This window comes from Pongo pygmaeus, chromosome 1, assembly GCF_028885625.2.
Source record: "Pongo pygmaeus isolate AG05252 chromosome 1, NHGRI_mPonPyg2-v2.0_pri, whole genome shotgun sequence".
Classification (NCBI taxonomy): Eukaryota; Metazoa; Chordata; class Mammalia; order Primates; family Hominidae; genus Pongo; species Pongo pygmaeus.
This window is the reverse complement of record NC_072373.2, coordinates 34,893,503-34,906,233: the sequence shown is the minus strand read 5'-3', so window position 1 is coordinate 34,906,233 and position 12,731 is coordinate 34,893,503. Positions and strand designations below refer to the sequence as shown.

At 40.4% G+C, this 12,731-nt stretch overlaps 2 protein-coding genes across 6 annotated transcripts in view; both read right to left on the bottom strand.

Moving 5' to 3' along the window:
* PTPN14 (protein tyrosine phosphatase non-receptor type 14) overlaps positions 1–12,731 on the bottom strand; it is a 206,031-nt gene that overhangs the window by 129,033 nt on the left and 64,267 nt on the right. Inside the window, exon 1 of one of the 5 annotated variants that reach the window (XM_063672221.1) lies at positions 1,212–1,360. The exons of the other annotated variants lie outside the window; for them this stretch is intronic. The gene's annotated coding sequence lies outside the window, so the exon portion shown is untranslated. Of the gene's footprint in view, positions 1–1,211; positions 1,361–12,731 lie in introns of those variants that run through there. 5 annotated transcript variants of the gene reach the window in all.
* On the bottom strand, positions 7,102–8,275 carry LOC129014680 (AP-3 complex subunit sigma-1-like). Its single transcript, XM_054452340.2, has one exon. It carries the CDS (start codon positions 8,248–8,250, stop codon positions 7,819–7,821), a length of 432 nt encoding a protein of 143 aa, XP_054308315.1. The 5' UTR covers positions 8,251–8,275; the 3' UTR covers positions 7,102–7,818.

Genomic DNA, 12,731 nt, shown 5'->3' with positions numbered 1-12,731 from the left:
AAAAAAATTTACTAAATGATACTTTTTAAAGTAACCTGGTAAAACAGATAACAGTGCTTACTAAAAAGGGTCAGAATTTTCCCTCCAAACTAACTCCTTTGTCCTTCCAAAACATAAGTTGGATTTCACTAGATAAAACCAAAAGCAATAGTTTTTCCCTTCATTATTAAAAGGCAGTAGGAAAAATTCTGTAAGTAAAATGACAAGTTCTTTAAAATATAAAGAACCATCAATTGGGCATAAAATAAAGGACTCTTCCTGGTCCAGCTTGCATAATCAATTCCATCAGAAGAATACCTGACTCTGGTTTACTCTCAAATGAGCTTTGTCTAGTCACGCCAGGAATGCTTTGTTGTAAGACACCCCACCCTTCTTTGAGAGACGTGCAATCTGCAACTCTTCAATTCCACTTATTTTTGCTGTCAGTATCTATATCCACAATGATGTATGTCCTGGAATGTCAGAGCTTATTACACCTAAAAATCAGAATGGGAAATTCCCCACAAGTGTCAGAGCACTAAGAAGGTGATAATGAGCACCGCCATTTGTGAAGCAGACACATTGACGGGGGCACTCTGCTGAGCACAATCTCAACACCCCTACGACGACAGGGCTACTCTTACTATATCACCCCATTTTACACACTAAGGACTGAGGCTAAAGAGAGGAAATAACTTCCCCCATGATCACTCAGTGACTAAAGGCAATCAAGTTCAAACCCAGAGCTCCATCTGACCCCATGTTCTTACCCAATGAACCATGCTGATATGACGCAGAAAGAGGGTTATCAGCTATGACCTTATGATATAAAAGTAACAATGACAATAGCAAGCACCCACATTCTACAAAAAACAACTGTGACATACCATCAGCAGTTTATCTTTGCTCATCCACAGAGGACATTACTCAGATATGGTGGAGGGGGCCCTGAGGCTGGCACCCAATTTCAGCCCAAGGAAGCTCTATCCAGAAGGCATGGTGGCAGAATCAGGGTCCCATCCCAGCCGTAGCACCCTGCTAGAGCCTCTTACCTAGATGGCCTATTCTACTGTACCACTGTGTTGTGGAGTGAGAGAACCTGAGCATGTCGCATAGTACCTCTTCAAAAACCAATTTGAAAAACACAATCACAAAGCAAATGGAAAGGTTTTCCAGCCAGGGCAGATGACTCACTCATCAAATAAAAAGAAACTCGCTGAGGATAAACATACCTTTAGCTTGCTTTGCTCTTTTCCGGAGATGTGCGCCCTGCAGGGACAGAAGTAGCCAAGAAAGAAGGGCTCTCCTAGAGAGACAGTTGCTTGTGATCTCCCTCAGCAAAGCTTTCCACACCTTCCTTTCCCCGTTTCCTTCCTCCCATGCCTGAGTGAGTTCCCTCAACTTCTCTCCCATGTCCAGGGTGTCACTTCCTATCCAAACAGTGAGCAGCAGCCAAGCCACTCTGCCAGCTCTCTCCATCTGGGTCTGAGCATCCAGCACTGAGCTTCCCTGGGAATGTCGCCTCATTCACCAGTTTCTCCAGCCCCACCAGCGAGCCTCACCCAGAAGCAGTCATTTCCATGCCTAAGCCACTTACACACTGCATAACCATGGGTCCGAAGCTGGCTCGCTCCCTGCATTTCTAACATGGGGATGAAAACAGTCCCCACCACCTAGAGTTGTTGGGAGGGTTATGAGTTAATAATCTATAAATTCCTGGCACATGGTAAGCATTGTTTATGTGTTTGCTATCACCGCCATTATTATCCTTGCTACTTCACGGAATACTGCAGGAAGCCCAAGGAAACACACTGACTGCTAAACACCACAGCTGTAAAAATGTTTTCCCAACAAACCAATTGTTACAGAGCAGAGAATTTTTAAAGTGAAGGCTGTTCATCACAAAGAGAAAAAATATGAAACCAAAACATGCAACTACAGGTCTCACTGACTGGGAACCGTGACAGGGTGCCCAGTGGGTTTCAGATATGTGACCACTCCAGTGAATCAGTACAACCAAGTGGATTCTAGTGTATAACACAATCACTTCTCCAGAGCCAAGAAGCTGAATCAGAGGGGAGAAAGAATGAAAACAGGTATGAACTAGTATCAGCTGTTAAAGTTGTATAATCCCAACTGATGTAACCAAATGTTAATTACTAACAGGGAAAAACAAAGCTTCTAAACAGACATGGTCGTGCTGCTCATTAAAGGCATACTGTGGCCACACATGCAAGCACATGCACCACAAACCCATTACAATTGTTCTTTCTTCTCTCTGCCTGCCTTGTAAAGACACACACAACACACACATACCCCACACTACTTAAGTGGACACTTGGAACAACTTATGTTGTACTAAGTAGCTCTCAGTGACATTACAAAGGAAAAGAACCTGTCTAATGCTAACACAGTAACTTTACTGTTGTAAAAATAATTTGTTAGCATACTATCATTCCTGTTACCATCGGTGACCTCAAAACAAGATTTGTTCAGCTGCTTGCATTACTGCTGAGCAAGCCTGGGCCTCTAGAGACGAGATACTGCATGTGGGGATGGCTCTTCCCCTGTCTGCAAGCCTGTAGGGTGTAAGCACATTAAGGAACAAGAGAGCAAAAGTCAGGTGCTTCAGTTTTCAAGTGGGACTCTTAGCTCTTAAAAACTGCAAGACTTAACTATGTACAATTTCTAACAAATCTGTCTAATAAATACAGCAAATACTATACAGAGTAAACCTAATTCAAGAGACTCCTTTTGCTCTTCTGATTTATGTTTCAGAATGCTAAGGATTTCAAACCTCCCTACGAATAAACACCATTTACTAAAATTGTTGTACGTAAGCAATCCACAGAAAAATAAATGCGTACTTCTTCTTCAATTAGATTATAAAAGGGCAGAAACCAACAAAGTTTTATATATTATTTGCACCCCAAATCCCTTTGCACTATAATTAGCACTGACTCTGAACTCAGCAGTGTCACTCTGGGGAAACTTTCGTTGGAAATAAAAGCAATGAATCTTAAAAATTCTGTATAAGGATGCTGCATTCAACGTCATTTGTAGTAGAGGGTGGCAATTCGTAACAACCTGAGTATCCATAATATATAGTTCAAGTACATTTTGGCATATCTACGTTATTTAGGCTATTCTGCAGTTATTAAAAATTAGTTCAATCTATATTAGCTCTGAACAATGCTCATGATGTGTTACTAAGTAGGAAAAGTTGCAGAGTAATATATAAGGCAAAAACAAAGCAAATCAACCAGTTACCTTGTGTATGTTTAGGTTTATATGAGCTTGGAGAAAACCATGGAGTATTTCCATACTCAGAGGGATAAGAGGAGGAACAGAGAAGAAACATCTACTTTCTCTTACACAATCTTTGGATTATCACCGTTGTATTTGGAAAAAAAACAAAAAACAAAAAAACCTTAATCGCCTAACATATGCCCCTCCTAAATACTATATATAAGAAAATTTGGAAGAAGGGTTCCTTCAGTAAAACATTCATGATTCATCGATCGTTTCAGCTATAATAGCCTTTAAATGATTACTATGTGCCAAGAAGTGTGCTAAAGACTTACGTGTATTTTCTCGTTTATCTGCACATGCCCAATTTACAGATAAGGAAACTGAGGCTACATAACCTGGCCAAAGTTCTGGAGCTAGCAGGTGGCAAAGGCTGGCTCCAAAGCTCCATCTTTCACCATTACGTTATACCATAAGATGTACATTTACATAATAAAATAAATAATTAACTATTGTTACTTATTAATAAATAATATTTAGAGCACTCTCGCATCATCACATGGCTTTCAGCACCATATACAATCATACACTGATTAAAAACAAAATGCACAAAGTAGTACATTTTGCTTAAAAAAAAAACAGGATCAAGCATTCCTTTTTAAAATTAGAATTTTTTGGTCTGGCACAGTGGCTCATGCCTGTAATCCTGGCACTTTGGGAGATCGAGGTGGAATGATCACTAGAGTCCAGGAGTTTGTGACCAGCCTGGTCAACACAGCAAGACCCACATCTCTACAAAGAATTTAAAAATTAACTGAATGTGGTGGTGCATGCATGTAGTCTCAGCTACTCAGGAGGCTGAGGCAGGGGGATTGCTTGAGCCTAGGAGTTCAGGGCTGCAGCGAGCTATTGCATCACTGCCCTCCAACTGGGGAAACAGAGCAAAACCCTGTCTTTTTTTTTTTTTTTTGAGATGGAGTCTTGCTCTGTCGCCCAGGCTGGTGTGCAATGGTGTGATCTTGGCTCACTGCAACCTCTGCCTCCCAGGTTCAAATGATTCTCCTGCCTCAGTCTCCCACGTAGCTGGGATTATAGGCGCCCACCACCATGCCCAGCTAATTTTTGTATTTTTAGTGGAGATAGGGTTTCACCATGTTGGCCAGGCTGGTGTCAAACTCCTGACCTCAGTTCATCTACTGCCTCGGCCTCCCAAATTGCTGAGATTACAGGCGTGAGCCACTGCACCCGACCGTGTCTTTATTATCCCAAAAAAAAACCAAACAAACAAACAAACAAAAAAAGACTTATTAAAACAGCTTATGTCCTGAAATTTATTCTTTTGAATTATTAGGGTTAGAAAGCTCAGTCACTTTCCACTTTACCTAAATATTTTAATAATCTTTAATATTTTCTGATTATAATTCATTATAAGAATATTGGAAATGATAGAACACTAAAAGAAAAAAATCACCCACGTCACCACCCACAAAGGACCAATATGAAAATGTTTGCATATTTTGTCTCATTATTTTAATTAAGTATGTTTAATTCATTGTGTAACTGAGATTGTACGATCTTATTTGATATCTTTCATTATTTATGATTACTATGTATTATTTCTCATGCTATTAAAAATTTTTCAAAAACGATTTTAAACTGTTGCATAATATTCCAGTGTATGGATCACCATTTATTTAACGATTTGCTATTGTTGACAACTTAGGTTGGTTCTAATTTTTTGCTATTTTTCAAAAAGAGTTCCCTATACTTCTGATTCTTTCTTTGGAATAGATTCTTCAAGACTGTTATCGAGTCAAAAACTACACATTTTTAGAAGTCTCTTATTGCATACTCCTAAATTGCTTCCCAAATAACTGTTAAATGCAGAGGCTATCACAAACGACTATGATTTCCATTTCTTCACTTGTAAGATGACTGAAACAATATGTTTTCTTAACCACTTCAATAAAAAGAAAAGACCCACACTTGGAGTCAAAAGAACCAAGTTCTTGCTATAGCTTTTTTCTCTTACTGGGTTACCTTAAGCATGATTCCTCAAGATGGCAGAAAAGCTTTAGTAAAGGAGAATATCGATCCCAAAAGGGATACCTCAAAGTCTCAATGTCCTCATGTGACAGGAAGTCTAAGAAGTAGAAAGCCTCCCAAAATCCAGTCTGTAACAAATAGGTGAACTGTGAATCTTAGGCATGGCCCTGGATATGATCAACCATCAAAAATATCAACAATCCTATCTCTCAATAGCTACAGTGCCATGTCACAGCACCTCAACCTCGGAAGCAGATCTAAGGACAGCTTTTGAGAAATGTAATACTGTTGCCCCCCACCAAGTGTTAACTACAGAAACATTACTTGGCCCAAACATCCAATGACTGTACTCCCTTATATTTATATATCATTTTCTCAAAAACCATTATTCGCACAGCACATAATATTGATCTCAATATTCCCCAAAGAACAAGAAAAGACAACCTCTCTGCCTACCAAGTCGTATGAAGTGATAGGTAAGGATATGAATAGAGCAGCAGATATGCTGGGCGGCTGGGAAGAGAAGAGCCCACACAGAGGCAAGGGCGAGAAAGAAACAAGAAGCAGATGAAAATTTGCAACCATCCACACACTGTTCTAGGGCTCAGGATAATCTACAAAACGTGTCAAGTAAAAAAAGGAGAAAAGGAGACGACAAGGGTACATAATGGCTCAAAGAGAAAATAAGAACTTCAAGTAAGATTTTCTTGAGTAAAGATTATATCCAATCTCACTTTATTTCACATAAATGAAACATTTGAAACAGAAGCAATTGCAGGGTCAAACAAATGCAGCACAAGAATAAAAATTGCTGGGCGCGGTGGCTCACGCCTATAATCCCCAGCACTTTGGGAGGCCAAGGTGGGCAGATCATCTGAGGTCAGGATTTCGAGACCACCCTGGCCAACATGGTGAAACCCCATCTCTACTAAAAATACAAAAAAAAATTTAGCCGGGCGTGGTGGCATGCGCCTGTAGTCCCAGCTACTTGGGAGGCTGAGGCAGGAGAATTGCTCAAACCTGGGAAGCTGAGGTTGCAGTGAGCCAAGATCACACCATTGCACTCCAGCAAAACTCCATCTCAAAAAAAAAAAAAAAAAAAAGAATAAAAATTAAAATATTCTAAATCTTTTACATATGATTTTTGAAAACTGTCTCATTTACACAGACACTGGAGCCTTATGAAGTCATTAGTTTTCTCAAGAGTACTGCTGCTCTGAAGTCAGATTGATAAACAAGGATTCCAATATAGACATTAAAATAGGCAAGAATGAGCTGGGCGCGGTGGCTAACACCCGTAATTCCAACACTTTGGGAGGCCAAGGAGGGTGGATCATGAGGTCAGGAGATCGAGATCACCCTGGCTAACACAGTGAAACCCCATCTCTACTAAAAATACAAAAAAATTAGCCGGGCATGGTGGTGGGCACCTGTAGTCCCAGCTACTTGGGAGGCTGAGGCAGGAGAATGGCGTGAACCCAGGAGGCAGAGCTTGCAGTAAACTCAGATCACGCCACTGCACTCCAGCCTGGGTGACAGAGCGAAACTCCGTCTCAAAAAAAAAAAAAAAAAAAGAAAGGCAAGAATGAAGACTTCTTTCTATTACCTGTGCATGGATACTTTCAAGACACTCAAGACAAAATGAACTGATTTGGACACACAAAAAAAGTAACGGTGCTTAGTCATTTATTAGCTAAATTAGAACCTGTAGGTGATGCTAAACACTATCAAATAAAAATTATTCAAGGTGACCATCTCTTGATAGCTCATTCCAGTAACAACTTTCTTGTGTGTGTGTGTGTGTGTGTGTGATAAAATGTACTTTTATTTACTTTGTTGAGTCAGAGGGTTGTAAAAAAAATTATTGCTAAAGTAGATATCAGGCAAACAGAAAGGTGCTTTAGAAGTCCAGTTACCTTGGAGTTTATTTAAACTAAGAGAAAAAAGTCATAATGTTTTCATGCAATACATACTTGGTTCTTTCAATAACAATTGTGTGACAAATAGCAGAAGGAATTAAGGAATGCTGCACTTGTGATCCATACAAAACACCAACATTTTAGGTTGTACATAATTAAAGAAATATCTGAAACACTTTTTAAAACACTGTAGTAGCCAATATATAGAGGCATGCTGTAGGTGGGCACCCGAATGCAGTTTAGAAAAGAAAAAAAAAATCACATAGGAACTACTCAATTTCTTTAAAATCACTGAGCAAGAAAAGCAACATTGAACTTTCACGCTGATTTTACACAACTTCTATACAGTACCTTGACTTAAATCCAAGAGCAAAAGTTAAAGACTCTCCTCCTCTATTTTTGGTAAACAACTGCACGGTAAACTTAGATGACTCTTCCCCCTGGATTTTACCTGGGAGTGGCCTTTTTACATTTTTTATTTAAAAGAGGGCAGGTTTGGCACTTTTATACTGATGTCACCAATGTCAATATTTCTTGGGATCTCAGGAAGATTCATATTCTTTACAGCTGATACAGCACGGACTGGGGCTCCCGCTAAGCCAGCCTCAGATTTTTCCAGCTTATTTTATGCATCAATTTGTGTAACAATCTCATTCATGTTTGTCTCCAATACCATTCTCCTCATCATTATTTCTGCAAGAATATTGTGAACCTTGTCTACATGGAAGATCAAATCCAGTTCACAGACATTTTCAAAACATTTGTCTAATGTTTCCACAAATACTTGAATTAGATCTAAAATGCCAAGTTCACTTTCTGAAGAATCCACATAGAAGACAAAATATATCGTTGCGTAATGTCTATAAATCAGTTTGTTCTCAGATCCTCCAATTAATAATCCCCCTTCTAGGAAATTACAAACATTTTCATCTCTCTTAGATACCAAATGGAAAGTCTCCCTGATGATTTGCTGTTGTGTATCTTCACTGTAGGGCTGGTAGAACTTGGAGAGCCACGGCTTCCTGTGGTTGTTGAAGATTAGGATCGCCTTGATCATGGCTGTGCTGGGCTGACTGGGTGGGCACTGGGGGCCAGGGCGGGAGCAGGCGCACAAGCCTTGCCTAGTAATCTCGCCGGCGACCCTTCCCCACCCGCCTCCAGTAACAACTTTCACTGTCTTAAAGTTTCTTCTTTGTAAAATATACTTACTCTACTGCTATTTTTATACTCTGCTATGCTATTTATAGACTCTACTGCTAATTTAATCTACTTCCTCTTGAAGTCTTTCATTTTAAAAGGGCAACTGGGTGCCATCTTCCCTACACTGCATCTTTATATATTTAACTCTCATTATGACACTCACTCCCTCATATTCTCCAATATAAATAATCCTACCTTTCTTACCTTTTCTTTTTAGGTATTATTTCTTCAACTTTTAACTATCTCAGTGGTTCTCTATTAACTCTAAATTCTCCTTGTCTTCTTAAGTTATAGTACTAAAATGAAACAAATTACCTTTACCACCTAACTCATAGAGATGGGCTTATTTAACAGAAAACACAGAGCAGACCAGTTGGATTTTCCCATAAAATCTGCATTTGAAAGAAAAGAGTTCTCACTAGAGAAAGACCCTTTCACCTCCAAAAGATAAGCATGCTATCATTTGTATCCAATAATAAAGAATAGGGCAAAAGGAAAAAGAAATCGTAGAATGGGTCTAGAAAATATAGGTGTATTTAGTTCCTTGCCTGGCATGGTTATTTTAATCCAGTCAATCATTAGGAATTTGGTGTTGGCTGTGGTGGCTCATGCCTGTAATCCCAGCACTTCAGGAAGCCAAGGCATGAGGATCTCTTGAGCCCAGGAGTTCAAGACCAGCCTGATCAACACAGTATCCCCGCGTCTCTACAAAAAATTAAAAAATTAGCCAGGCATGGCAGCACACACCTGTGGTCCTAGCTCCTTGGGAAGCTGGGGCAGGAGAATAGCTTGTGTCTGGGAGATCAAGGGCTGCAGTGAGCTATGATCCTATGATTGCATTACTGCACTAAGCCTAGGTGACAGAGTAAGACCCTATCTCTTTAAAAAATAATAAATAAATATGAATTTGGAACTAGAAGTTAGGAGATGGCTGAATTAAAGTGGTAAAATGCAGGTGTTCCCATTTTTTCCCCAACTGAAAAATCGCTTCAAATCAATGAGAAAACAAGACACAGATGCAAAGAGTTCCATGTTTGATGAAACAAGGGGGTTTCAGAACCCCCCCCAACACAAAATATAAATGCAGAAGGTAAAAACCTGGCAGAGAAAGCTAAACTTGCTGTCTGTACACTTAATTTTAGAGACACAAGGAACCAGGTATTTTGTTTTGCGAGGGAAATGGGTAGGTTATGGGTAGGGAAGGACTTGAAAATAGGAGACTTGTTTGAATGTCTTTATTCCTCTCCATGCAGATGGGAACAGAAAGTCATTAAAGGTCTCCAAGAGGGACGTCTTCAGGGGAAGCAAAAGTGCAAGGTGCTGAGATTATCTAAAAAGGTTGGACAATGTAGAAAGTTATACAAGAGGCGTTTGTTTCACAAAGCAGTTGGAAGTGTGTGGGAAGACTTAGATGTTCAAAGAAAACTAAGAGAATGAAAAGGTTAGGCATTTACTCAAGGAAAAACAAAAATGTGTTCAACAAAGAAAATGCCATCTAAACACCACACTTGTCTTAGCAGTAAACAATACTCACTTATTCATACTGAACAGAAAGCATTGAGCTGAGTCTAACCAGATTATTAATGCTGCTAATTATCCTGGAAGGACGGTGGAAGAGAAGATGGAGCATAAATGAGATTAAATCATTTATCACCCACCACCACCACCATCCTAGCTAACGTTATTGAGCACTTACTGTGTTTTGTATTTTTATTCTGATCACTTATAAGTGAGCCTCGTATCCCTCCCAGGAAGCTGCCTCCCAGGAAGCTGCCGCAAGACAAAAAGCACCATGAAGCCTTCTAAACACAAAACAGAGGAATGCTTCTAGGGGAAGGAAGGATCCCCTTGACTGCCTTGAAGGAAGCTTTGGAATTCTTTCAGAAAGGGGAACAAGAGGAGCATTTCATTCAATTTTGGGAAATCTGTGATAACCACTGGGATCAAGGCCTCATTAGACAAATGGTATGAAATTCTCCTTCCTGTAATTGCTGAGAACAGATGAATATGGAAGAGCTAATGGACTCTGAGCTGGCAGAAGTGGACCTACAGGTAAATTCAAAGTACGACTGACCTAGACTTCCAACTCCTCACCTCCAACCACTGAGTAATACAGAGGCGAATGTAACCACAGACCTGGAGAGTTTCTGTACTGCGCCTAAATGCAAGAAGAGGAACCACCACAGGGCTGAAGACATCTAGTCTTTTATATTTCTTTTTTTTTTTTTGAGACAGAATCTCGCTCTGTCGCCCAGGCTGGAGTGCAGTGGCGCGATCTCAGCTCACTGCAAGCTCCACCTCCCGGGTTCACGCCATTCTCCTGCCTCAGCCTCCCGAGTAGCTGGGACTACAGGTGCCCGCCACCACGCCCGGCTAATTTTTTGTATTTTTTAGTAGAGACGAGGTTTCACCGTGTTAGCCAGGATGGTCTCGATCTCCTGACCTCGTGATCCACCCGCCTTGGCCTCTCAAAGTGCTGGGATTACAGGCTTGAGCCACCGCACCCAGTCTAGTCTTTTATATTTCATTGGTGAGTCCTTGTTCACAGATATCCACAGGTGCTGGCACTTAGAATGATCAGAATTACTCTGCAGGCAGGGGTAGAGGGAGGGGTGTTAATAAGTTATCATCAATAAATGTTCATGTCCCAAAACCATACCCTAATTTAACCAAAAATCATAGTTACCATCTATGGAGCACTTCCTCCATACTAAACTGTACATATGTTATCGCTCATACTCATGTCATCAACTCTGTAGAGGCATTATCCTCAGTCTACAGACCAGTAAATCAAACTTTACAGAGTCTAAGTAACTTACCTGAGATACGCTAGCTAGTGATGGAGCTCATACTGTCTCCATTAGGCTACATGGTCTCCCATCTTCCAGAATGTCTTAAAGTATGGGCCTTTATTGTGATTTTTCCTTAGATTCTAGTGGGATACAGCAAAGTAAGTCTCTACCAATGGAAATATAACTTACAGCTCACTGCCTGCTGACAGTGTTGTACAAAACTACTCACCACATTAGAGAAATAGATTCTTTGGAGTACTTAGGGTTGGGACAATAGGAACAAAGTTGCTAGACCACCCAGGGCCCAGAACAAAAAGGAAAAAAACTGAGATGAGAGGCAATGGGAGGCTAGAAATCAGTCTTTACCTAATGTATGTGTTTGCTGGAGGCACACACCCAGGGGCATTTGCTAAGCATTGTTCCCCTTCTGTTTGAAAAACAAAAACAACCTCCCTGAACCCTCTCCCATTCCCCCTAGTAGTGAACGTAGGCCAATCTCAATACTGTAGTGAAAAAAATAAATTAAAACATGCGAAAGTTCTCAGATGTTTACATGACAAACTGGCATATTCCATGTTTTAACTCTGGTACATCTCCGTAAATCTAGAAAAGTTGACCCCATGTCACCCAGATGCATCAACCTTCAGCTATTCGTATTAATTTACGTGCTTTGATCAGATCCCCAAAGCATCTATGTTTTTTTTTCACTCTACCACAAAATAATAAATACTGGAAAAAAATCTATATGCTTTTATATTTTCACAGGTAAGTGCAGAAATGAACACAAACTGCATTGCATCCACTTCTTTTAACCCAATTCCTATAATAAAACAAATTCAAGTAAAATATGCCTATTTTTCAAAGCACAATCCTAAAGTCACTAATTCATGGGTAGTTCACATATGACTAGAGAAAGAAAAGGAGAAGGAAAGACAGGAATTAAAGTGAAGGAAGGAGGAGGAGGCAGGGAACACCTTATGAGAGGTCCCCCAAACTTAGCCAGACTAGAATTAAAGAAGGTGCATCAAAGACTATTATATCCAGCTGGGTGCGGTGGCTCATGCCTGTAATCCCAGCACTTTGGGAGGCTGAAGTGGGCAGATCAGCTGAGGTCAGGAGTTTGAGACCAGCCTGGCCAACATGGTGAAACCCCGTCTCTGCTAAAAATACAAAAGTTAGCCAGGCATAGTGGCATGTGCCTGTAATCCCAGCTGCTCAGGAGGCTGAGGCAGGAGAATCACTTGAACCCTTGAACCCAGGAGGCAGAGGTTGCAATGAGCAGAGATCACGCCACTGCACCCCAGCCTGGGAGACAGAGCAAGACTCCGTCCAAGACTCCGTCTCAAAAAAAACAAAAAAACAAAAAAACAACTGTTACATTCCAATTAGAAGAGCAACAGGGCAAAAAAGCTCCATCAACATATACTTTGCAAATAGTCTGTGAAGAAGGTTTGAAAGCACTTTGTTGAGAGCTAACATGTTAAGCAGTGACCTAAAAGATGAAAGATAAGCTGGCTGGGTTGTAGGGACCCTTCTCTAACACACC